We start from the raw sequence: 25,828 nt of genomic DNA on the forward strand, positions 1-25,828 counted from the left end.
CTAGGCTCTTTTTTTGATCATGGCTTTCAGGTAGTCCAATAATTTTAAATTATCTCTCCTGGATCTATTTTCCAGGTCAGTGATTTTTCCAATGAGATATTTTACATTGTCTTCCATTTTTTCATTCCTTTGGTTCTGTTTTATAATATCTTGATTTCTCATAAAGTCACTAGCTTCCACTTGCTCCAATCTCATTTTTAAGGTAGTATTTTTTTCAGTGGTCTTTTGGACCCCCTTTTCTATTTGGGCAATTCTGCCTTTCAAGGCATTCTTCTCTTCATTGGCTTGTTGGAGCTCTTTCGCCATTTGAATTTGTCTATTTTTTAAGGTGTTGTTTTCTTCAGTATATTTTCAGTACTTTTTTGGGTCTTCTTTAGCAAGTCATTGCCTTGTTTTTCATGGTTTTCTCACCTCCTTCTCATTTCTCTTCCCAATTTTTCCTCTACTTCTCTAACTTGCTTTTCCAAATCCTTTTTGAGCTCTTCTATGGCCTGAGACCAGTTCATGTTTTTCTTGGAGGCTTTTGGTGTAGGCTCTTTGACTTTGTTGACTTCTTCTGTCTGTATGTTTTGGTCTTCTTTGTCACCAAAGAAAGATTCCAAAGTCTGAGACTGAATCTGGGTGTGTTTTCACTGCCTGGCCCTGTTCCCAGCCAACTAACTTGACCCTTGAGATTTTCATTGGGGTATGACTGCTTGTAGAGTTAAGAGAACTATGTTCCAAGCTTGGGGGGATGCACCAGCTCTGCCACACCAGCACTCCTCCTTCCCCAAGAACCCGCAACCCAGACTGGGCTTAGATCTTCAGCAGGCTCTTCACTCCTGCTCTGATCTGACACTTAATTCTTCCCACCAGGCGGGCTTGGGGCTGGAAGCAACTGCAGTGGTAGTTCTGTAGCCGCCCCACCTCCGCTTCCCCCTGGGTGGTGGCTGAACCAGGAACTCCTTTTTTCACTCTGTCCCCAGCAGCTTTTCCCACTAACCTTCTCTTTTGTCTTTGGTGTTTGTGGGTTGAGAAGTCTGGTAACTGCTGCAACTCACTGATTCAGGGCGCTAGGGCACGCTCTGCCTGGCTCCTCGTCTGGTTAGTCTGCGCCACCCACCCTGGGCTCTGCTTTGCTCTGTTCCACTCCCCTCCCAGCTCCACGTGGGATAGACCTCACCCAGAGACCATCCAGGCTGTCCTGGGCTGGAGCCCTGCTTCCCTCTGCTATTTTGTGGGTTCTGAAGTTCTCGAATTGGTTCAGAGCCATTTTTTATAGGTTTTTGGAGGGACTCGGCGGGGAGCTCATGCTAGTCCCTGCTTTCCAGCTGTCATCTTGGCTCCGCCCTGAGCTCATCATTTCTTATAGTACAGTAGTATTCCATCACAATCATATACCGTAACTTGTTCAGCCATTTCCTAAATGACAGACATCCCCACAATTTACAATTCTTGCTACCATGAAGAGAGCCGCTATAAATATTTTAGAACATATAGATTTTGTTTTCATTTTCCCTTAATCATCTTGGGAAATAGTAGTGGTAGTGCTGGGTCAAAGGTTATAGATTGTTTAACAATTCTTTGGACATAATTGCAAATTACTCTCCAAAATGGTTGGATAAGTTCACAGTTCCACCAACAATGAATGTGTCCAAATTTTTCCACATCCCTTCCAACATTTGTTGCTTTCTCCTTTTATCATTTTAGCTAATCTGATAAGTGTAAAATGATATCTCAAGGTTGTTTTAATTTGAATTTCTCTAATCAACAATGCTCTAGAACATTTTTTCATGTGGCTATAAATTTTTTTTATTTTTTCATTGGAAAACTGCCTGTTCCTAAACCTTTGACCATTTATCAATTGGGGAATGACTCACATTCCTATAGATTTTTAAAAAGCTCTTTATATGTTGGAGATATTGAAACCTTTATCTGAGAAACTGTGTAAAAAAGTTTTCCCAATTTTTAGTTTTCTTCTAATCTTGACTACATTGGTTTTATTTGTGCAAGACCTTTTTTAATTTGATGTAACCCAAACTATTGATTTTATACCTTAAATTCCTCTCTATATTTTACTTGTTCATAAATTGTTCACCTATCCCTAAGTCTATGTTCCATGTTCTTCAAATTTTCTTGTATCTTCCTTTATATCCAGGTTATGTATCCATTTTCACCTTATCTTGGTAAATGGTGTAAGATATTGGTCTATGTGCAATTTCTGCAAAACTGCTTTCCAGCTTTCACAAGTTTTTATCAAATAATGACTTCCTGTCCCCAAATTTAAGTCTTTACATTTGTCAAACACAAGGTTACTGTAGTCATTTGCTGCTGCAAATTGTATGTCTACTTTGTTTCACTGCTCTGCCTATTTCTTAGCCAATACCAGATAGTTTTGATAATTACTACCTTATAATATAGTTTAAGATCTAGTAGTGCTCAACTCCTTCCTTTACATTTCAATAGTTCCTTTTATATTCTTGACCTTTTGTTCTCTCAAATGAATTTTGTAATTATTATTACTTTTAATTCAGTTAAAAATGGTATTTTAATTGGGATAGCATTGAAAACACAAATTAATTTAGGAAAAATTGTCATTTTATTACATTGGCCCTGCCTACCCAGGAACAATTATTATTTCTCCAATTATTTAAATCTCATTTTATTTGTATAAAAAGTATTTTTAAATAATTGTGTTCATATAGTTCCTGTATTTGTCTTGGCATATAATTGAATATGTACCAAAATACACCGAGACATGTTGTAACATCTGAAGCATTACACCCTTACTCTCTCCTTCCTTGGTTTTCATTATGCTTCATTCTCATGTTCTCCTCCCAACTTCTCTGTCCACTCCCTTTTCTACTCACTGACTATTCTTCTTCTGATCTCCTAAATATTTCTGTTTTCTAGGATTTAATCCTGAGTCTTTGTCTCTTCTTCCTACTGTTTCTCCTTTACACTCTCATCCTCACACACACAGCACCAGCTCCCATCTTTCACATAATAAATTCTTCATGTCTAAGTTGAAATTCATTATAATCCGCCCAAAACCTTTTCTCCACTCTTTAACTTTACAGTTTCTATAAATGGTACTCTTATCCTTCTAGTCATTCAAGCTTAAAAATTTCAGTCTTTTCTAACTTCATCCTGTTCTTTAATGTTCATATTCAAACAGCTATAAATTTGTATTGCCTTAGGGATAATTAGGTAGCAGAGTAAATTTGAGTACTGAGCCAAGATTCAGGAAAATCTGAGTTAATATTTGGTCTCAGACACTTTCTAGATGTGTGACTATGAGTTTATGAAACATTAGGTTTCATTAGGGAAATTGGTCTATGATTTTCTTTCTCTGTTTTTCCTCTCCTTAGTTTAGGTATCAAAATTGTATTTTTGTTATAGAAAGGATTTGTTAAGATTCCTTCTTTATTTTCTTTAAGTTCATATAATATTTGTGTTAAAATTGTATCTTGTTCTGGTTCCCCTGACCACAACCCCTTTCTACTTGGTATAATAAGTGAGTTTATAAGAAACCAGTATAAATCAACAATAGTAGGAAGTAGGATTGACAAGGGGAACCTAGAAGTCACTTAGAAACTAAATCATAAATTAAGAGAGCATCATTACTTGTAAACTGTTTCAAAAATTAGGAAAGCATAAGAGCCATTGGAAACTGTCTCACAAATTACCTTAAGCCACATCCTGAGACTATGTGTTAAATCAGGAGAAGCCAGCTAGGACTTACTCTGAAGGTCTCTGGGTCCTGCTAACTGCCCATAGTCCGTATACTTCATATAAAGCACCTAGGCCTTACTCTAAGGGTCCTTACTGCTAACTGTTCATGGTCTGTAAGACTCATGTAAACTCCAGATATGCATAATCAGACCAGCAGAACATCAGCAAATGTCATGCTAATAAGCTAATCTTAAGGTGCAGCTGATCACTTTGACATGATGTGGATATGTTAATGACCTAACCTTAAGGTGCTATGGATAAGAGTTAGTCCTTCCCCCACCAAAACCTTATAAAAATAAGACCCCAAACTCTTGCTCCTGCCCACCCACAACATTTCTCTGTCTGCTATGAGTCCATGCTGTCCAAATGTTCCCAACTCTAATTCATGCTTATGTAAGGAATAATTTGTGTCTGTCCCCTCTCCCTATTCTCTTCCTCATGGTGCCTGCCTCCTGCTACCATCTCATCCCTTCTCTGAATGCCATGTGTCTCTGTAATTCTGTGCTGTTAGTTTCAGTACTTTTTATACTGTTTGCTTCTTTATACCTCATTAAAATGTGCTTAAAGCATTACTCCCCACTTGCTTCCATCATGGTCTTTCCTAGAAAATATCCAAAGAACTGGGCATGCCTACCCCCAATATTAATCAAAGGGCCTTTTTGTGGTTCCATTTCCTTGATCACAATTAATAATTCCACACATTAATTAGCAATTCAATATTGGAACGAACTACTCTTTAAAAAATTGGCAGAGAGGGCAGAATAAAGATAATGAATTAAAGGGAACATTTTTCGGAGCTCTCTCAACATTCCCCTCTAAACAACTTGAAAAAGTGCATCAAAACAAATCTATACAGCATAACCAATAAAAAGTCACAGTCAGTCATTTTTCCAACCCAAGTGGGCTGAGGAGGACAGAGGGGTTTGCAGCACTAGAGTGGAGGTTTTCCAGGAATATGGCTCAGTGCAAGCAATACCAGCTGTAGGCCTTGGAGTTGGCAATAGCAGGAGCAGCAGTACTGGGAAGGCTTGGCATCTAGAGACAATAAGAGGATTGAAAGCCTGGTCAAAAAGAGATAGCAGAGGATCTTTGTGCTAGCACTGCCACACAGTTGTGTGAATACCAACTGGCAACTCTATTATCCATTACCCAATTCCAGGTTTCAGTTCCAGGGCAGATAAAAGCATTTGCAGTCACAACAGAGCATGGGCCCTACATGAGAACTGGTTGTGGTTGCCAGAGAGTAGGATCTCTAACTGGGTAAAGACCAAAGTGAAGACCAAGAAGATTGTGACCACACTTATCCACTGATAATATGATCTTGGAAGCATCAAAAACTTACAGGCCACCAAACATAGCAGCAAAAACAGCATGACATGAAGCTCAATATAGTAACTACACCCAGAAGTAAGCAAACCCCATCTCTAACATAAAGTACAATGACAAGAAAAAGGGTTGGTAAAATAAGTGAACAACAAAGAGAACATGACCATAAAAATCTACTATGGTGACAAGGAAGCTCAAGACACAAACTTACAAGAAGACAATATTTTAAAAATATCTACAAGCAAAACCTTTAAAAAAAATGCACATTAGCCACAAGCCCAGCAAAAGTTCCTGGAAGTGAGGGTGAATGAAAGACTTTAAAATGTGTAATTTTGTTAAAGATAATGATAACAATGAGACAACACACCCAAACTTGTGGGACGCAGCCAAATCATACATCTCTCAAAGCTTATATCAGTAAAAGAGAGAACAATCAAATCAATGAATTGGACACGCAACCACAGCTATAAAAGGAACAAATTTAAAATCCCCCATTAAAAGCCAAAATAGAAATTCTGAAAAGAAAAGGAGAAATTAATAAAATTGAATGAAAAAAAACTAATAAGTAAAACTAGAATCTGGTTTTATGAAAAAATAATTTTTCAATGAATAAAATAGAAAAGCCATTGATTTAAAAAGGAAAACCAAATTACCGATATGGAATATGAAGAGGGTAAATGTACAACTAACAAAGATAAAATTAAAGCAATTATGAGGAGATAGTTTGCCCAATTATATGCTAACAAAACCAATCATTTAAATGACATGTATTAATATTTACAAAAATATAAATTGGTCAGATAACAGAAAAGGAAATAGAATATTTAAATAATCCCAACTTAGAAAAAAGAAATTGAACAAGCTGTAAATGAGGCCACTGAGAAAAATACCTGAATTTGTAAATCAATTCTACCAAATATTTGATCTGGCATGTTTAGACCAACTCCCTTCAGATTTTTTTCATTGATTCCCTTGATATTCTTGAACTTTTGTTCTTCCAGATGTATTGTGTTATTATTTTTTCCAGCTCTATAAAGTAATTTTTGATAGTTTGATTGATATGGCATTGAATAAATAGATTAGGTAGAATTGTCATTTTTATTATTTTGGCTCAACCTACCCACAAACAATCAATATTTTTTCCAATTGTTTAGATCTGACTATTTGTGTAAAAGTGTTTTGTAATTTTGTTTGTATAGTTCCTGGGTTTGTCTAGACAGATAGACTCACCAGTAGTTTAGATTATCTACAGTTTTTTTAAATGGAATTTCTCTTTCTGTTGCTTGCTGCTGGGCTTTGGTGCTTATGTATAGAAATGTCGATGATTTATGTGGGTTTATTTTATACCCTGCAACTGCTAAACTTATTAATTACTTCAATTAGTTTTTTAGTTGTTTCTCTAGGATTCTGTAAGCATACCTTCATATCCTTTGCAAAGAGTGATAGTTTTGATCCTTCATTGCCTATTCTAATATCTTCAAATTCTTATTGGTTTAGCTATCATTTCCAATACAATTTTGAATAATAGTGGTGATAATAGATGTTCTTGCTTCACCTCTGGTTGCATTTGCAAGGTTCCTAGCTTATGCCTGGTACAGATGATGCTTGCTGACCATTTCAGACAAATATTACTTAACATTTTATGGTAAGCTCCATTTATTACTTTGCTCTCCAGCATGTAGAAAAGGGTGTTGTATTTTGTCAAAATGGGTGTTATTTTTTTTCTGCATCTATTGAGATAATCACATGATTTCTGTTGGCTTTGTTACTGATATGGTCAATTATACTCATATCCTAATATTGAACCAGCCCTGTATTCCTGGTATAAATTCTGTCAGGTCCTAGTGTATGATCCTTGTGATATATTCCTATAATATCTTTGCCAATATTTTCTTTAAAATTCTTGCATCAATATTCATTAGGGAAAATGACTATAGTTTTCTTTTCCTGTTTTAGCCCTTCCTGGTTCAGGTGTCACCATATTTGTGTCATTAAAGGAATTTGATATGACTCAACCTATTTTTCCAAAAAACTTATATAGTATTGGGACTAATTATTCTTTAAATATTTGGTTGCATTCTCTTGTGAATACATCTGGCCATGGGAATTTTTTCTGAGGAATTTCACTGATGGCTTGTTCAATTTCATTTTTTTAAAAGTGGGTTATTTAAATATTCCATTTTCTCTTCTGTTAATCTGGGCAATTTATGCTTTTGTAGATATTCATCCATTTCATTTAGATTGTCCAATTTATTGGCATATTATTGGGAAAATAATTGGGAAAATAGCTCCTAATAATTATTTCAATTTCTTCTTCATTGGTGGTCAATCATTTCATTTTCAATACTGGCACTGTTGTTTTCTTCTTTACCTTTTTTCCTTTCTTAAAATCAAATTAGCCAATGGCTTATATATTTTATTGTTTTTTTATAAAAGCACCTTCAATTTTTATTTATTAGTTCAGTCATTTTCTTACTTTCAATTTTCTTCATCTCTCCTTTGATTTTCAGGACTTGCAATTTGGTGCTCAATTGAAGATTTCTAATTTGTTCTTTTTAAGTTTTGTTTTAGTTGCATGCCCAATTCATTGATCTACTCTTTGTATATTTTACTGATGTAAATAAGCAGAGAAATAATTTTCCCCTAAGTACCACTTTGGCTGCATCCCATAAGTTGTTATGTTGTCTTGTTGTCATTCTCTTTAATGAAATTATTGATTGTTCTATGATTTGTTGCTTGGTCCACTTAATTTTTAGGATTAGATTATTTAGTTTCCAATAAATTTTTGATCTATTTTTCAACTGCCCAATATTTAATGTAATTTTTACTGCACTATTAACTGAAAAAGGATGCATTTATTATTTCTGCTTTTCTGCACTGGGTTGTGAGGTTTTTATACCTTAAAACATGGTCAATTTTTGGGGTGTGTTATGTGCTGCTAAAAAAAGGCATATTCCTTTCTATTCTCACTCAGTTTTCTCAGAGATGCATCATATCTACCTTTTCCAGAATTCTATTCACCTACTCAACTTTTTTGTTTATTTTTTTAGATTTATCTAGTTCTGAGAAAGGAAAGTTAAGGTCCCTAACTAGTATAGTTGTCTATTTCCTTTTGTAAATTATTAAACTTCTTCAGAAATTTAGATGCTGTGCCATTTGATGCATATATGTGTAGTATTGATATAACTTTATTGTCTCTTATACTTTTGAGCAAAATATAGTTTCCTCCCCATCTCTTTTTTAGATATATTTTTGCTTTTGCTTTGTCTGAGATCAAGATTTGTACCCATGCTTTTTTGCTTCAGCTGAAGCATAATAGATTCTTCTCTAGCCCCTTACCTTTACTCTGCATGTGTGTCTCTGTGCTTCAGATGTGTTTCTTATAAACAATATATTGTAGGAGTCTGGTTTTTAATCCATTCTGTTATCTGCTTCCATTTTATGAGTGAGTTCATCCCCTTCACATTTAAAGTTATAATAACCAACTGTGTATTTCCTTCCAAGGAAGCTTTGCCCATGACCTTTCTATTTACCCCTCCCTTAAATAGCTCTTTCATGACTTTATCATGTGAGATAATTTATTCCATTCTATCTCTCCCCATTTCTTCTATCAGTGCAGTCTTCTTTCTCACCTTTTTATTTAATTTTGGGGGGAGTATCACCCCAACAAAGTCATCTTATATCCGCACCCTCCATATACATATACTCTTTCTAATTGTCCTTATAGCAATAAAGTTCCAACAGAATAGCAACAGCATCCTAATAAAATATGGAGATGCTCATAATTACTGGACAATTGGAGATAATTGTTTTGGCAACAATAGCCCATGAAACAAAGAAAAATACAAAATGTTTCATTGTTGGGGACAGACAGACACAGAAACAGAGAAAGAGAGAAAAAGAGCAACAGAGAAACTCATTTGTGTGTCTGGCATGTAATACAGCGCTTACTAAAAGTAAACAAAGGGAAGGTGGTGAAACCAATTCAATACTGTTTCATCTATTGAATGTCATATGTTTTGAGCAAGCATAGTGAGAATAGAAATACACATGATTACTGTCACCCACGGAACCATATCAAAGTCAGTAATTCCTACAAAGCTGCAACTGTCCATTTAGTTCCTTTCCCTACTCTGACATTCTATAATTCTATTTTCCATGGTGGATTATGGCATGACATGCTAAGAAACTATTATGCTTAGTAGTTAGTACTTGATGCAGTAGCTAATAGAAAGTTACCATAGGCTTTTGAGCTGAGGAATTAAACGACAAGATAAATGCAAAAGGAATACACACACACACACACACACACACACATATCAATAGAGATAGATAGATAGATAGATAGATAGATAGATAGATAGATAGACAGATTGATAGATTCTTGTGACAGATGCTTTGGGGAGAGTGTGGACAGTAGAGTAAAGGTAAGACAGCTAGTTAATAGGTGTTTCCTTATATCAAAAATACAGTAAGAAGTGCCAATATTATGCTAATACTCTGGTCCCAGTTTGGCCACCTCACCTTATAGAAATTACCATCTTGGGGCAGAGCCAGAATGGCGGCTGAAAAGCAGGGGGTTGCATAAGCTCCCCGCCAGGTCCCTCCAAAAACCTATAAAAATGGCTCTGAACAAATTCTAGAACTGCAGAACCTATAAAATAGCAGAAGGAAGCAGGGATCCGGCCCAGGACAGCCTGGATGGTCGCTGGATGAGGTCTATCATGCACAGAGAGGAAGGGAGTGGAGCTCAGTGTGGGCAGTGGCAGGACCAACCAGAAAGGGAGCTGGATGCCCAGAATCAGTGAGCTGTGGCAGTTACCAGACTTGTCAACCCACCAACACCAAAGACAACAGAGAAGGTTAGTGGGGAAAGCTGTGGGGGACAGAGTTCATGGTTTGGCCACTGAACCAGGGGCACCCAGGGAGATGCAGCTACAGAACTACAGCTGCAGTTACTTCCAGCCCCAGGCCCACATGGTGGGAGGAATTAAGTGCTAGATCAGAGCACGAGTGCAGAGCCTGCCTAAGATTTGTATCAGGTCTGGGTTGGTGGTTCTTGAGGAAGGAGGAGTGCTGGTGTGGCAGAGTTGGCTGTATAGAAATAGTTCTGAAATCAACAGCGCATCCCCTCAAGCTTGGAACTAAGTACTTTTTGCTCTACAAGCAGTCATACCCCAATGAAAAACTCAAGGGTCAAGTAAGTTGGCTGGGAACATGGCCAGGCAGCAAAAATGCACTAAGATTAAGTCTCAGACTTGGGAATCTTTCTTTGGTGACAAAGAAGAACAAAACATACAGACTGAAGAAGTCAACGAAGTCAAAGAGCCTACACCAAAGCCTCCAAGAAAAACATGAACCGGTCTCAGGCCATGGAAGAGCTCAGAAAGGAGTTGGAAAAGCAAGTTAGAGAAGTAGAGGAAAAATTGGGACAAGAAATGAGAATGAAGAAAGAAAACCATGAGAAACAGGTCAGTGACTTCCTAAGGGAGACCCAAAAAAATACTGAAAAATACACTGAAGAAAACAACACCTTAAAAAATAGACTAACTCAAATGGCAAAAGAGCACCAAAAAGCCAATGAGGAGAAGAATATCTTGAAAGGTGGAATTACCCAAACGGAAAAGGAGGTCTAAAAGACCACTGAAAAAAATACTACCTTAAAAATTAGATTGGAGCAAGTGGAAGCTAGTGATTTGATGAGAAATCAAGATATTGTAAAACAGAACCAAAGGAATGAAAAAATGGAAGACAATGTGAAATATCTCATTGGAAAAACCACTGACCTGGAAAATAGATCCAGGAGAGATAATTTAAAAATTATTGGACTACCTGAAAGCCATGATAAAAGAAAGAGCCTAGATATCATCTTTCAAGATATTATCAAGGATAACTGTCCTGATATTCTAGAGCCATGGGGCAAAATAGAAATTGAAAGAATCCATCGATTGCCTCCACCAAAAGATCCCCAAAAGAAAACTCCTAGGAACATTGTCGCCAAATTCGAGAGCTCCCAGGTCAAGGAGAAAATACTGCAAGCAGCCAGAAAGAAATACTTTGATTATTGTGGAAAAACAATCAGGATAACACAGGATCTAGCAGCTTCCACCTTAAGGGAATGAAGGGCTTGTAATATGATATTCCAGAGATCAATGGAGCTAGGATTAAAACCAAGAATCACCTACTCAGTAAAACTGAGCATCATGCTCCAAGGCAAAATATGGATTTTCAATAAAATAGAGGACTTTTAAGCTTTCTCAGTGAAAAGACCGGAGCTGAATAGAAAATTTGACTTTCAAACACAATAATCAAGAGAAGCATGAAAAGGTAAACAAGAAAGAGAAATCATAAGGGACTTACTAAAGTTGAACTGTTTTGCTTACATTCCTACATGGAAAGATGATGTGCATGATTCATGAGACCTCAATATCATAGTAGCTGAAAGGAATATGCATATATATATGTATATATATATATTTGTGTGTGTGTGTGTATGCATATATACATATGTGTGTGTCTATGAAAAAAAATCAAATTAAGGGATAAGAGAGGAATGTATTGAGAGAGGGAGAAAGGGAGAGATAGAATGGGGTAAATTATTTCACATAAAAGTGGCAAGAAAAAGTGGTTCTCTAGGAAGGGAAGAGGGGGCAGGTGAGGAGGAATGAGTAAATCTTGCTCTCATCAGATCTGACCTGAGGAGGGAATACCATACACACTCAATTGGGTATCTTACCCCACAGGAAAGAAGGAGGAAGAAGATAAAAAAAGGGGAGATGATAAAAGGGAGGGCAGACAGGGGGAAGAGGTAATCAAAAGCAAACACTTTCAAAAAGACACAGGGTCAAGGAAGAAAATTCAATAAAGGGGGATAGGCAAGGAAGGAGCAAAACATAGTTAATCTTTCACAACATGAGTATTGTGGAAGGGTTTTACATAATGATACGCATGTGGTCTATGTTGAAATGCTTGCCTTCTTAGGGAGGGTGGATTGGGAGGGAAGAGGAGAGAGAATTTGGAACTCAAAGTTTTAAAAACAGACATTCAAAAACAACAAAAAAAAGCTTTTGCAAGAAACTAGGAAATAAGATATACAGGCAATGGGGTGTAGAAATGTATCTTGCCCTACAAGAGAAGAAGGGAAAGGGGGATGGGTGGGGAGTGGGGTGGCAGATGGGAGGGCTGACTGGGGAATGGGGTAACCAGAAAATACACCATCTTGGAGTGGGGGGAGGGTAGAAATGGGGAAAAAATTTGTAATTCAAACTCTTGTGAAAATCAATGCTGAAAACTAAATATATAAAATAAATTAAAGAAAAAAAAGAAATTACTCTCTTTATGGAGCTCAGATTCTAATTGATAAAATGAATTTTTGGACCATATGATTTTTTATTAGAGATATTTTTGGTTTTGGCCAAGAATGTAATTTCATTAATGGAGTAAACTCCTGGAGAGGAAACCCACCTCAGCCAATGCAAATGAGCAACTGTTTTGCAATGTATGGTCTTGGAGAGCTGTGTGCACTGCTACAGAGACTCCCCTTTTTGGTTGAACATTCCCTAATTTTAATATTTTATTAAGTCGAGATCATCACGCTCTTCTAGATTTGAATCTTTAAAAGTAGTATTTAAATTAGAGTTTTTTTATTTTTCAAAAAATTTTGTTGTTTGGATTCTGTACAAATAAAAATTTAATGTTTAATTATGGCCATGAGTTTTTCTCTGGTACTCCAAATTTGACCAAATCTTTATTTTTGTAACTGGGCTTTGGTGATGCCCTGGTCACCTAAGCTGAAGGGACCTGCTTCTGGGAGAAGAAATTCTCCATGTTCCTACCACATAAATGGAAGCAACCTCTTTCCATTGGCTGCATAGCTGCAACAGGCAACATCTGGAAGACTACAAGACTAGGACAGTCTCACTCTTTAGGCCATCTGGGTACAGAGGAGATGAAGGTCCTGTTGATCCACATCAGAGACACCATGAACTGAACTGGGTGAGTTGAAAGACCACCTCTCTCCCTTCCTTTTTTAGGCCCTGCAGCACCAAAAAGCAGGTTCAAGGTTTTGGTTGGTTAATCCTATTTAGTCCTAGGCTCAAGCAATAGAGTCTCTAGAACCAGACTTCAGCTATATTGGCCTTGGAGTCATAATTCCAGGTTGAATGGCAATGCCATCCCAGCAAGGAAGCCCTAAAAACCAGCATGCCTGGGATTCAAGCCCAAGGGATGTCTTTAGGCTTGGAACTTTGTGGGACTAAGTTGTATACGAACTGGACTGAGAAGCAAACCTGTTCCTCCCCCCAGAAATTTAGTGCAGTGAAAGGGGGAATTACAAAGCTTATATATTGGGATGGCTTTGTTTCTGTCTGTTGTTGCTATGTATTTGAGGTAATTATTCCTCTGTAAAAGCTAATATGACTGAGAAATGTTTAAGTGAAAATGGCATATAAAAGACACCCTAAAATTAAGGGAACACAATTGGTGCATGCTGGTGCCAATGGCAGAGAGATTGGGCTTCTCTAACGTCTCTATAAGTTTACTGGAGAATTATAAATGATGGGTCACATGTAATGCTCCTTGCCTTCAGGTAATGGGGACCAGAGTAGTCACTGTTACATTTCTATTGTCTGCCATGATAGGAACAGAAAGTAATTATCTATTCCCTTTTGACAATGGAGAAACTGAGGCCCAGAGAGACCTCAACAAAACCAAATATCAGGGGGAAAAATCATCCTTGTTTACTTGGGATTTTTATTTTGGTATGTGCTCCACAACTACTAACAGGTCTGTGGCTTGACTCCTCATGGACCATGGCACTGGAGCCTGCTCTCATTATATTTCCATAATTGACTTAATCTCATCCTTCCTTCAATAGAACCCTCTTATGAAAAACTCTGAGCACTCACCATGTTGCAATTACTTGAAATGTTGCATTAACATTTTTAAAACTGCCACTGCTTCCCATTGTAAAAGATCATCATGTGGCACCAGGAGAAATTGAATCTTCTTCCCCTTTAAATTGAGCCTGTGCTCCCATTCTCTACATTCTAAGACTTATAAATGACCCAGATAGGAAGAGGATAGGCTTCCTCAACTTAGATTACTCAGGTTTATTAGTACTAGTTATAGGGTACAAAATCTTCCCTATTTCTGCTTTGATAAAGAATTATCCACAGTGCTGGAAGGGATTTGGAAGTTCCAGAGCTTGTTCTAGAAAGGGTTGCAAGCACGTAGTATTCTTTCAAGGAAAAGAGAAAACTTCCTAGGAAAGAGAAAACTTCTTATTAAAACAATGGGAAACTGGCTATCTGGGCAAGACTTCAAACTGACAACATGATCATGCAATTTGGAACTTCTTAAAAGGGTATTGCTTGCAGGTTAAAAGATTTCTTACATTTTAAAAATCAATGAATTTATATTTTATTTTTTCTCAATTATACATAAACAAAAATTTTTAGTGTTTATTTTTTGGAGGGGGTGAGGCAGAGCAATTGGGGTTAAGTGACTTGCCCAAAGTCACACAGCTATTAAGTATATCAAGTGTCTGAGACCGAATTTGAACTCAAGTACTCCTGATCCCAGGGCTGGTGCTCTTCACTGTGCCACCTAGTTGCAACTAGCATTTATTTTTTTTAACATTTTGAGTTCCAAAGATTTTTCCTTTCCTCCCTCTCCTTGAGAAGGCAATCTGATATAGATTATAAATGTGCAGGCATAAAATTTTCATATTAGCCATGTTGCAAAAGGACATGCAGACCAAGAAAAAAACCTAAGAATAATATAGAAAATTTAAAAAAATATGCTTCAATCTACATTCAGACTCCATCAGTTCTCTCTCTCGAGGTGAATAGCATTTTTCATCATAAGTGTTTTGGAATTGTCTTGAATTGTTGTATCACTCAAAATAGCTAAGTTGTTCACAGTTGATCACTGGACAATATTCCTGTCACTTATGTACAATGTTCTCCTGGTCCTGCTCGTTTCACACTGCATCAGTTTGTGTATGACTTAAAAGATGAGTGATGTGCTGAATTTGTACTCTGCTATTCATTCCCTCTCTTTCTCCCTCTTTTCAGCATCAAAGCCAAGAAATTTAAAATTTCTGCAGGTAGAAACATAACCAAGAGAAGGAATGGAAAACAGCTTCAGGTAAGAGACAAATTCACAAATGTCATTTTTTATTTTAGTCAAATTATTAATATTTTTAAAATGTTGCCTCCCTTCTATATGCTGTGTATTATATTAGGAGACAGTGTAAAGTTCAAATATTGTTTGATCTTGAATATACTATTTTGGTATTTGAGATTTGGAACTGACGTTGAGAAATCACATGGGCTGGACCTCACTTAAGTTGACCCAAACAGGAGATTCACTCTTACGTTGAAAATAACCAAAGAGAAGGAGATTTTATAACTTCTTTCAAATCTCCCATCTCAAAGTTGAGTGACTTTCTTGCCTAGACAATTAATTCTTGCCAGTGTTTATTAACTTAAAAATGTGTGTTTATATAAAGAACATTTTTTAGCAGATCAAAAATGATTTTAACTATTTTCTGTCCAATAACCTTTACCTAATTTGAAGTCTTTATTAAGATTAGGCATCCTTGGTTTGGGTCTTGTTCTGATTCTTTAGAATTCTCTTTCCTTCTGTTTTTATATGTAATATATATCTATATATATATATATAGATATATATTCTAACTTTTCTCTGGATACATGAGAAATCTACAAAATGTTGACTTCTGTAAGCTTTGAACTTTCCAAAATGACTTGAGAGCTCAGGATCAGAGGTATCAAGCAGAATAATACCTTAGAAAGCATGGAGCTCAACCTGCTTGCTTTACAAATGAACAAACTGAAGACAAGAGGAGTTAAATGACTTGACCAAGGTCTTAAAAGTAATTTGGTGCCAGACCCCAAGGTTTTAGCCCAGATCCTTGGATTCCAAGTCAAGGAGGGACTACAGAGTTAACTCAGTGAATCTGAATAAAAGAATGAAATTCATTGCCAAAAGAAATATATGGGTTTCTAAATTTTAAAACTGGTAAAATGACCCTTCAGGTCAGCAAGTCAACAGACATTATGAAAACACCAACTATGTGTAAAGTTCTGTACTAGGCACTGGGAATGGTATACTATAACTAGCTTTATAATCTCATTAGGAAAAATTTACATATTTTTTCTGGCAAGAAGTTATACTTCCTGTGGATTCTACTATGTGACTATTGGTAGCAATGATAATTATGATTATGATAATGAAGATAATAACTACAGTTAGTTTTTTTTATAGCACCTAATAGTTGCCAGACATTGTGCCAAGTGCTTTGAAAATATTATTTCATTTGACCCTTACATCAATGCTGGTGCATTTATTATCCCTATTTTATAGTTTAGGAAATGGAGGCAATGGTTAAGTGACTTGTCCAGGGTCACACAACTACTAAGTGTCTGAGGCCAGATTGGGACTCAGGACTTCTGACTCTCAGCCCAACACTCCATCCACTATGGCACCATGATAATGATGGTGGATGATGATGATGGTGGTGGTGGTGGTGGTGGTGGTGATTGATGATGATGGTGATGCCAATGATGATACAAAAGCTTGGTGCAATGGAAAGAGAGCTGCATTTGAAGTTGGAAAATTGACTCTCTCTACACTTACCACCCATGTGACTTTGGATAAGTCACACACCTGCAAAGACTGTAACATTGCAATCCAAGCCTTCTGATTACAGATATCATGCTTTTTCCATTAAATCTTTGTCTCTTCTTTAGAAAAGTTACCAAATGATGATCTTATTAAATACTTTTTGGAGTCCTTCTTTTACTTAGAAACTGGCATGTTATTATTCAAAGCTCAAAAGACTGACATGTCTTTATTTCAGTTCTATAGAGATCAGTTTATTTTCCCCCTTACTGCACTGATGACCAAGTGAAAGGATCCATAAACTTCTCAGAGATAAGAGGTCTAACTCCTCTCATCTTCAGTCAAGGCAGCACCTAAGCAGATCTGAGATGTTGTTCATGATCCTATCTTTGCACTTCTAAAGATGAGGCGATTTCATAAACTGCCTTGATTCCAAACCAGTTTTGTAGTCTGACAACATGTTTTAAAATCCTGGCTCTGTTATTTACAACTTGCCTGTCATTAGGCAAGTTACTTGTTATCTCTAGACTCACTTTCCTTACCTGGTAATTGTACTGAATAATTTCTAATATTTTTTCCAAGTTAAACCATTATTTCTTTCATTCTGCCTCCATTGTCTCTCCCTGTGTGTCTATCTTTCTCTGTCGATCTGTCTCTGTCTCTCTGTGTCTCTATCATTCCGATTCTCTCTGTTTTTCTCTCCCTTGCTCCAGCTCTCTGTATTAACAATTTAGATTTGGAGATCTTTCCCACCCATTAATAGGCCATGTGACCTACTTCCCTCACATAAGTCCTAAGTCAAGTGTAGTGAGAGGAGCTTCCTGAGAGGAAGAGGAAATTATGTCACAGGAAATTCAAAGAGACAGCGAGAGAGAGAGAGAGAGAGAGAGAGAGAGAGAGAGAGAGAGAAGAGAGAGAAAGAGAGAGTAGTTATGGCTGCTTAGACCCGCCGTTGTGACAGTTGGAGCTGAACAGATTGTGACTTAGCTGTACTGTGAATTTGGTTTTGGGGAGACTCCAGCAGAGGATCGGAGTGGTTTTGGGATGGCGAGGCTCCGTGTTGTGGTATTGTGTATTGAATGTTTTATTGCTCTGATAGATTGGATAAATGGCTTGTGGGATATGGTTCTCTAGTGTCTGAATACATGCTTTACTTTTTCTGCCTTTTATCGGAGAGTCTCATACCCTTTGCGATACAGAACCACATAGGCATTTTGAAAAATTATCATCTATATTGTTATTATTGCCTTACTGATACACTCTCTCATCTCGATGTTATCGCCATACTACTTTTTTAAAAAAAATTCTTTGTGTCTAACCTCCAGGACTTTGCAGTTTTAATCCCTACTTCTTTGACCTTTCTTCTATTTTAAGATTCAATTCAACAAGGATTTCTTAATCACTTGTTATCTACAAGGAAATGTGTGAGATGCTGGAAACACAAAACCAGAAACAAAACAGTCCCTGCACTAAGCTGGTGGAATACCAACTTTACACATGTACATCAACACCAAGTAATGCAAAGTAATTTCACGAGAGAGAACAAACAGCCAGAAGGAATCAGGTAAGGCCTTGGATAGAGCATTGCACCAAACACGTGTTGAAGGGAAGGGATTCTAAGAAAACAAAATGCTTTCCCAACAAGGGTGCAAGAGTGTGGAAATAGATGATAGAATGTTAATTATAAACACCACTCAACAAGCTTGTTTAGCTGCAAAGAAGATTGCATGAGGGGGCATAATATGAACAGCTAGAAAAGTGAACCGGTGCCATTTTGTGGAAGGAGTTAAATGTTAATTTGAGTATTTCGTATTTTACCCTAGACTGCTTCTGAAGTTTTTTTTTCAGGAAAGGGGATCAGATGGAAACAGGGGTCATTCAAGAGAAAAATTATCATGAAATACCAGTGAAAAAAGAGATTTTTATTCCCAGATCCACCCACTATCCTATAAAAATATAAAAACAAAATCTCTAACAAATATGCATAGTAAAACAAATCAAATTTCTGTATTAACCGCATATATATTGATAGCAATAGACAGATATGGAGAGAGAGATGTGTGTATATGTGTATGTACATATATATGTATATATAAAATTGTATACCAAGCCCATCATTTCAGTGTCAGAAAGTGGTCAAGAGATCTATTTTTAGTAAACAAAACAGTAGCATGGGGTCTGCACAGAGTTGCCCCTCTTGGTGGGTTATACAGAATATTTGCATGTATTCTCTCTCTCCTCCAAATTAATACTTTAGAAGCTTTGGGGATCTATTCCCATCCATCCATGACTCAGGGGCTTGAAATGGAGATGAGGAAGACTCATCTAACTGGATGCTAAGGTAGAAGAGCAAATGATTCAGAAAATGTACAAAGTAGTTACTGTTCTCTCTGCCTCTACTTTTCTTTCTAGCTTTGAAGTATGAGGATGTAGGGCAACATCTGGAGAGTAAGAGAGGAAAGAGCATGAGCACCCTATCGCCCATCGAGCTTCTAAGTATCCATGAGCATGTAATTGACTAGACTTTAGCATGAATATCAGCACAGGCTCTTTAAAAGGCACCAGGAATTGCCAAGCTGAACATACTCCATCCCCTAATAAAAAGATGCACATTACATAAATCTATAAAAAGAATTATGCAAATTAAATGAGATGTATGACAGTGGAATCAGTTGAATATTTGTCAGTGGTGATGAGATCGGGATCCAAGTGAGAATTCATTTCTTGACCTTGCCTCTCAGCAGGTCTCTGCAATGGGTGAGAGGGGAATAAACAACCACTCAGAAGTGAATGAATTCATTCTTGTAGGCTTCCAGGTCCGCCCAGAGCTCCAAGTCCTCCTTTTCTTCATATTTCTGCTTACCTATAGCATGGTCCTTCTGGGGAACATTGGCATGATTGTCCTCATCCTGACTGCTTCCCGGCTGAACACCCCAATGTATTTCTTCCTAGGCAACCTCTCTTTTATTGATCTTTCCTACTCTTCTGCTGTGGCACCCAAAGCCATAGCCAACTTCTTATCTGAGAGTAAGACTATCTCCTTTGCAGGCTGTGTGGCCCAGCTTTTCTTCTTTGCTCTCTTTATTGTGACCGAGGGCTTTCTCTTGGCAGCTATGGCCTATGACCGCTTCATGGCCATCTGCTCCCCACTGTTGTACTCTGCCCGGATGTCAAGACGCCTGTGCATCCAGCTGGTGGCGGGATCCTACTTTTGTGGATGTTTCACTTCCATCCTTCAAGTCAGCATTACCTTTACTATGTCCTTCTGTGCGTCTCATGTTATTGACCTTTTTTACTGTGATGTTCGTCCAATACAGAAGATCTCGTGTTCTAACATCTTTATTAACAAGGTGGTATCATATTCCCTGTCTGTTGTCATTATTTTGCCCAGCATCATAGTCATCATGGTGTCCTACATCTATATCCTGTCTACTATTCTCAAGATCCATTCCAGTGAAGGACAAGTGAAAGCGTTTTCCACCTGTGGGTCCCATCTGATGGTTGTGAGTTTGCTCTATGGGACAGTTTCTTTTATGTACCTCACACCTGCCAGTAACCCAGAGCTGGTTAAAGTGGCCTCTCTGTGCTACACTGTTGTCACTCCTATGCTGAACCCTTTGATTTATTCTCTAAGAAACAAGGACGTCAAAGAAGCTCTGAAAACTATGTTATGGGGAAAAAAGGGTTTTCTCTAGATTCCTTTATATTTCCTCTCTTGCCCCGTTTAATGGACATTGATTCTGTAAGCGTGAGCAAAGTTTAAACAAAAATTCTACTCCAAGGCACCTCATTTTCCTCCTGGAAGCTTACCTGCATGATTTCTAGTGAAGATGCAATATCCCATATACTTTTCTTTCGTATAGTAATATAAGTCCTGAACTCCAGAAATCATTTTTAAGAGCACAGTAAACAAACAAAAAAAAACCAACTACAATAACAATAGCAACTCTCACTTATGGAGTACTTTAAAGTTGGTAAGGAACTTTATAAATACTATTTCATTTTATTTTTACAATAGCCCTGGGAGGTAAATGCTATTATTGTTATTCCCATTTTTCAAATGAGGAAGCTGAGGCAGAAAGCAGTTCAGTGACTTGCCCATTGTCACATAGCCAGAGAGTATCTGAGACGAGATCTGAACTCAGACCTTCCTGAAGTCTTGTACTTTATCTACTGCCTGCCTTAAACAAACAGGCAAGCATTCAAGAACCATGGGGGGAGGCACTTGTCACATATATAACTCATGTCACGGGAGAATTTAAATTCCAGGGGTCATTGCATGCCTATAGAGGTGATTGGGATTTTGGTTTGCTAAATTTGTAGGTCTAGAATTTGCTTCTACAGGTGTGGATTATGAGTAGTTGACTATCTATATTTGAAGGTACATTTTGTATGTATTTGTTTTGACATATATTTATTGATTTTTATTTATTTATTTATTTGGAAAATAACCTAAATTGTGGTGTAAAGGAAAGGGGATGAGGGGGACCAAAATCATTTTGGGACACTATAAATGGACTTATCTCTTAATTATTTGGTGGCCTAAAAGTAGAAGTTCCCCAGCCACAATTGAAGGACAAATAAAATATAATAAATCATGCAAGGAAACAATGAAGCAGATGGACTCATCAATTGCAATAACTATTTGTTATCCTTGGATAAGATATGTGCAATTTTACCTAAATGGGTTTCTTTAACAAATGTAAAAGTATTTGGTCTATTTCCCTTGTCTCCTGCCCTTGAACAGAGAGTGTTTTCCCATGATCTCATTCCAAAAACTCCATTGACCCACAGTCAGTCGTTTGGCCTCACACTGACAGATAACTCTCCCAAGAGGTCTCTCTTCTCGGTTGAGAGAATTTCCCAACAGGGAGCAAGGTGTGGACCTCTTCGTAAAAAAGACTTCAAGTTTTGCCTCTGACACCTACCGTCTATATGACCTAAGAACTTTAAGATCCATGCATCAAGCAACACTTTCAGGCTGTAAGTTGTGGTACAGTAGCAAATCTCCATTGGTAAAAGGTGTTTCTTCTTTGGGAATTTTGCAGACCACTAAATCACAGGTATAGATAGATAGACTAAATATCTTTCCAAGATTTGTATCTTATTTGGTTGGGATGCTAAATGTGGATAGACTTCTTTCATTGAGTAAGATGTTATTGAACTAGAGGTGGGAGGAGAGAAATTTTTTTAAAAAAAATTTATTTGTTTTTATTTATTTTTATTTTTCTAGATTTTTTTTTTATTTTTAGTTTACCGCACTAAGTTCCACAAGTTTTTGCATTCCAAATTTTCTTCACCGCCCTCCCCTGCCCCCTCCCCCTCAAAATGGCATGGAATCCTATATATGTTCTACATATACCTTCGCACCAAACTTATTTACACAATAGTGAAGTTGTAAAGAAGAATTATGACCAATGGAATGAATCCTGAAAAGGAAGAAACAAAACCAAAAAAGAAGAGAAAAAAATAGAGTAAGCAAATAGTTTGTCTCAATCTGCATTCAGACTCCATAATTGTTTCTCTGGATATAGATAGCTCTTTCCATCATGAGTCCTTTAGAGCTGTCTTTGAACCTGAGCAGAGGAATTTGTAAGTCATGTGACCCACAAAATGAAGAACTAGACATTTCTCTAATCCCTGGGACCTCTGAAACCTCTCCAAAACAGAAATTATACACCAAAGATAAGACAATTTCAGGTTACTTTATGGCCTAGGATGCTAAGAACACAAACGTTTGAACTGATACTTACTATGAGTTCACTCAGCACCTCCGCCCTCCACCCCTACCACCATGCTACTGGCAGTAAGGATGCATTAGCTGACCAAAAGGCCTCAACTTTTAGGCTCATTACAAAACCCAACCCCACACCCTAGTACTCTCTCTCTCTTTCCAGGGTCACAGAGATCTGGGCTCTAGAAATCCGTAGCATTTTGCTAGGGTTGTGACAGCTAGTACCATGGCAATTATGTACTGCAAAAGATCCCTGTAGGAGATGGGAGGAACAGAGGGAAAGAGGAAGGGACACATCTGAACTTGAAATAGATCTCAACTCTACAACTCAACCTACCCCTCTCCTCCCAGGGCCTTGGAAATCCAAACTACACAAATCAACCAAAGCCTTTAGCTCTGTCAAATGGTTAAGCATCAGAAATGGGAGTAATTTTATCAATGGAAATAATATTTAAAATAATGTGTTACCATTTGCTTTGTTGCTTCCCCATCAAGAAGGCTAGGTCTTTTTACACAACACTGCCAATTTAACCAGAAGTTGAAAAATCCTTCTAAACAGCCTCCCTGACTGTAGTCCTACCCACTACGCTCTATCTTCCACACAACTGTCAAGTTAATTTTCCTTAAGTTCAAAGCTGACTATGTTACTTCCTTACTCAATAAATACCATGGATTTCCAGTTGCTCCTTGGAATAAAGATGAAATTATTTAGGAATTAGCATCTTTTTCAACTTTCCCCAAATTATCCTTCCTACCTTATGACATTGTACTCCCTTTCACACACTCTATAGCAATCTGACCTTTTCATTATATACAGCTTGTCATTTCTTATCCCTGTGCTTTTGTAATGGAAATCCCTCATATTTGAACCTGCCTCCATTTTCTTGGAAGCACATCTCTTTCTCTATCTCATACATTTCCCATGTTTTGTTCAAACTCAATTCAAATTCCATCTTCAATATAAAGGATAGCCTTTGATTTGTTGCCAGGTGTTATGGATCTGAGACATGTGTAAACTATGCTTCAGCCTACCACTTGATTTGTTTTCTTTTTAAACAGTGTCATCCCAAGTTCTGGAGAAATCCAAGAATGTGCATTGTTGGTGGAGTAGTGAACTGATCCAACCATTCTGGAGAGCAAGTTAGAACTGTGCCCAAAGGCTATAAAAGTGTGCATACCCCTTGACCTAGCAATACCACTCCTAAGTTTATATCCCCAAAAGATAATGCAAATGGGAAAAAGACCCATATGTACAAAAATATTTATAGCACCTCTTTTTGTAGTGAAACAAATTGGACATTGAGGGGATGCCCATATATTGGGGAATGGCTCAGCAAGTTTTGGTATATGAATGTAATGGAATGCTATTGTGCTATAAGAAATGGGGAAGACACGGACTTCATAATAACCTAGAAAGAACTACATGACATGATGCTGAGTGAGAGGAGCAGAAGCAGGAGAACATTGAACACAACCACTGACATATTGATTTTGTGCTGACTAACTTTGATAGACTTGGCTCTTCTCAGAAATGCAAGTTTCTAAGACAACTCCAAAAGACTCATGACAGAAAATGCTATCCAAATCCAGAGAAAGAATTACGGAGTGTGAATGCAGATTGAAGCAAACTATTTGCTCTCTCTCTCTCTCCCTCTCTCTCTCTCTCTCTCTCTCTCTCTCTCTCTCTCTCTCTCTCTCTCTCTCTCCCTCTCTCTCTCTTTCTGCTTCTTCTTTGTCGTGATTGATTCCATTGGTTATACCTCTTTGCAACATGACAAATGTGAAAATATGTTTAACATGAATGTATATGTAGAGCTTATATAGAATCGTATGCCATCCTGGGGAGATGAGGTGGGGAGGAGAGAGAAGGGGAGAAAATTTGGAACTTAAAAGTTATGGAACTGAATGTTGTAAACTGAAAATAAATTAAAGGGAAAAAAAACAAACGAACAAAAAATCCTGTGCAAGGGAAAAGGGAAAACAGCTACATCAGAAAAAAAATTTCTCTTTCTCTATATCTTCTTTGACTTCTCTCCATCCTTAACAGGAAACAGTGTCTTTGGCTTCTCTCAAGCTCTATATCTTTCTTTAATAGTGACCATTCAGAGTTCTTTCTGGTAATGAGACAGCAATGTGGTCTCTGTCCATCTCCATATTTTTCTCTTCCCCCTCTCCACCTTCTCTCTCTCTCTCTCTCTCTCTCTCTCTCTCTCTCTCTCTCTCACACACACACACACACACATACACACACACATACATGCATACATTTTTATATCTTAAACCACTGAAATACCTCAGTTTCTAACATGGTCTGTAAATTGATATAATTGTAGGACATATGTAGTGTAATATTTATTAAGTTATTCAAGAAAATTTTTAAAAGCTGAAACTTATTTTTCATTCAGCACAAATCTCCAATAAGCCATATTTAAGACATGGTATACACAACATGAAAAATAGCTATTGAAATGTTTGTTTTAATACATGTTCTTTTTAAATTGCTGGCTTACTGGTTCTTGGAATTAAATTTTTGACCACAGAATTAAAGAACAGAGACAGCCAGAGATCAATTGAACTCTTTCCTTTCAATTTATTGTTGGGATAAAAAAGAAAGCTGTTTCCCATAAGTTAGCTTCGGTTGATGGTTCTGTTTGACAAAACACCTACATTTTAAATCTGTGATAATTGTGCCAAATTCTCCACCTGTCTTGAACAAACAAAAAGTCCAAATTTTTCAGCAATATGTCTTCAAACCTCCAAGCAAGGTCTAAACATTTATCTTTAGGTGGACAACCAAATTCTTGCGTTTCAGGGCAACACACAGGAAAATGAGAAGTATATCCTTCACCGTTAATTTCACAGTGCTTGTCCAAAAATACCTTCGCATTTTTCTACTCATTTGGAAACTATTCTTCTATTTCTTTGTTATTTCTGCTAATTACATGTATATAATTAACAAATCTCAAAATTGAGGATAAGTGGACATGACAGGGTGGTGGGGCAGAGACAAGATGGCGGCTGGAAAGCAGGGACCAGCTTGAGCTCCCTGCCGAGCCCCTCCAAAAACCTATAAAAATGGCTATGAACCAATTCTAGAACTGCAGAACCCACAAAACAGCAGAGGGAAGCAGGGCTGCAGCCCAGGACAGCCTGGATGGTCTTTGGGTGAGGTCTATCCCACACAGAGCTGGGAGCTGGGAGCTGGGAATGGAGTGGAGCAGAGCCCAGCCTGAGCAGCGTGGACCAACCAGACCAGAAGCTGGGCGGAGAGGGCCCTAGCACCCTGAATCAGTGAGCTGTGGCAGTTACCAGACTTCTTAACCCACAAACACCAAAGACAGCAGAGAAGGTTAGTAGGTAAAGTTGCGGGAGTGGAAGGAGTTTGCGGTTCAGCTTCCAGCCCCGGGG

The 25,828-nt window shown here is 37.6% G+C and overlaps 1 protein-coding gene across 1 annotated transcript; it reads left to right on the forward strand.

The window, feature by feature from the left end:
• The first annotated feature begins 19,424 nt into the window (after positions 1 to 19,424).
• LOC118849573 (olfactory receptor 9K2-like) lies at positions 19,425 to 20,381 on the forward strand. Its single transcript, XM_036758477.1, has one exon. The coding sequence runs from the start codon at positions 19,440 to 19,442 to the stop codon at positions 20,379 to 20,381; it is 942 nt and encodes a 313-aa protein (XP_036614372.1). The 5' UTR covers positions 19,425 to 19,439.
• Positions 20,382 to 25,828: the final 5,447 nt, after the last annotated feature.

Source organism: Trichosurus vulpecula, chromosome 5, assembly GCF_011100635.1.
Source record: "Trichosurus vulpecula isolate mTriVul1 chromosome 5, mTriVul1.pri, whole genome shotgun sequence".
NCBI classification, from domain to species: Eukaryota; Metazoa; Chordata; class Mammalia; order Diprotodontia; family Phalangeridae; genus Trichosurus; species Trichosurus vulpecula.

What these genes read in the sequence shown, in the direction of transcription:
- LOC118849573 (XM_036758477.1), top strand. Translation starts at nt 19,440, where the DNA reads ATGGGTGAGAGGGGAATAAACAACCACTCAGAAGTGAATGAATTCATT.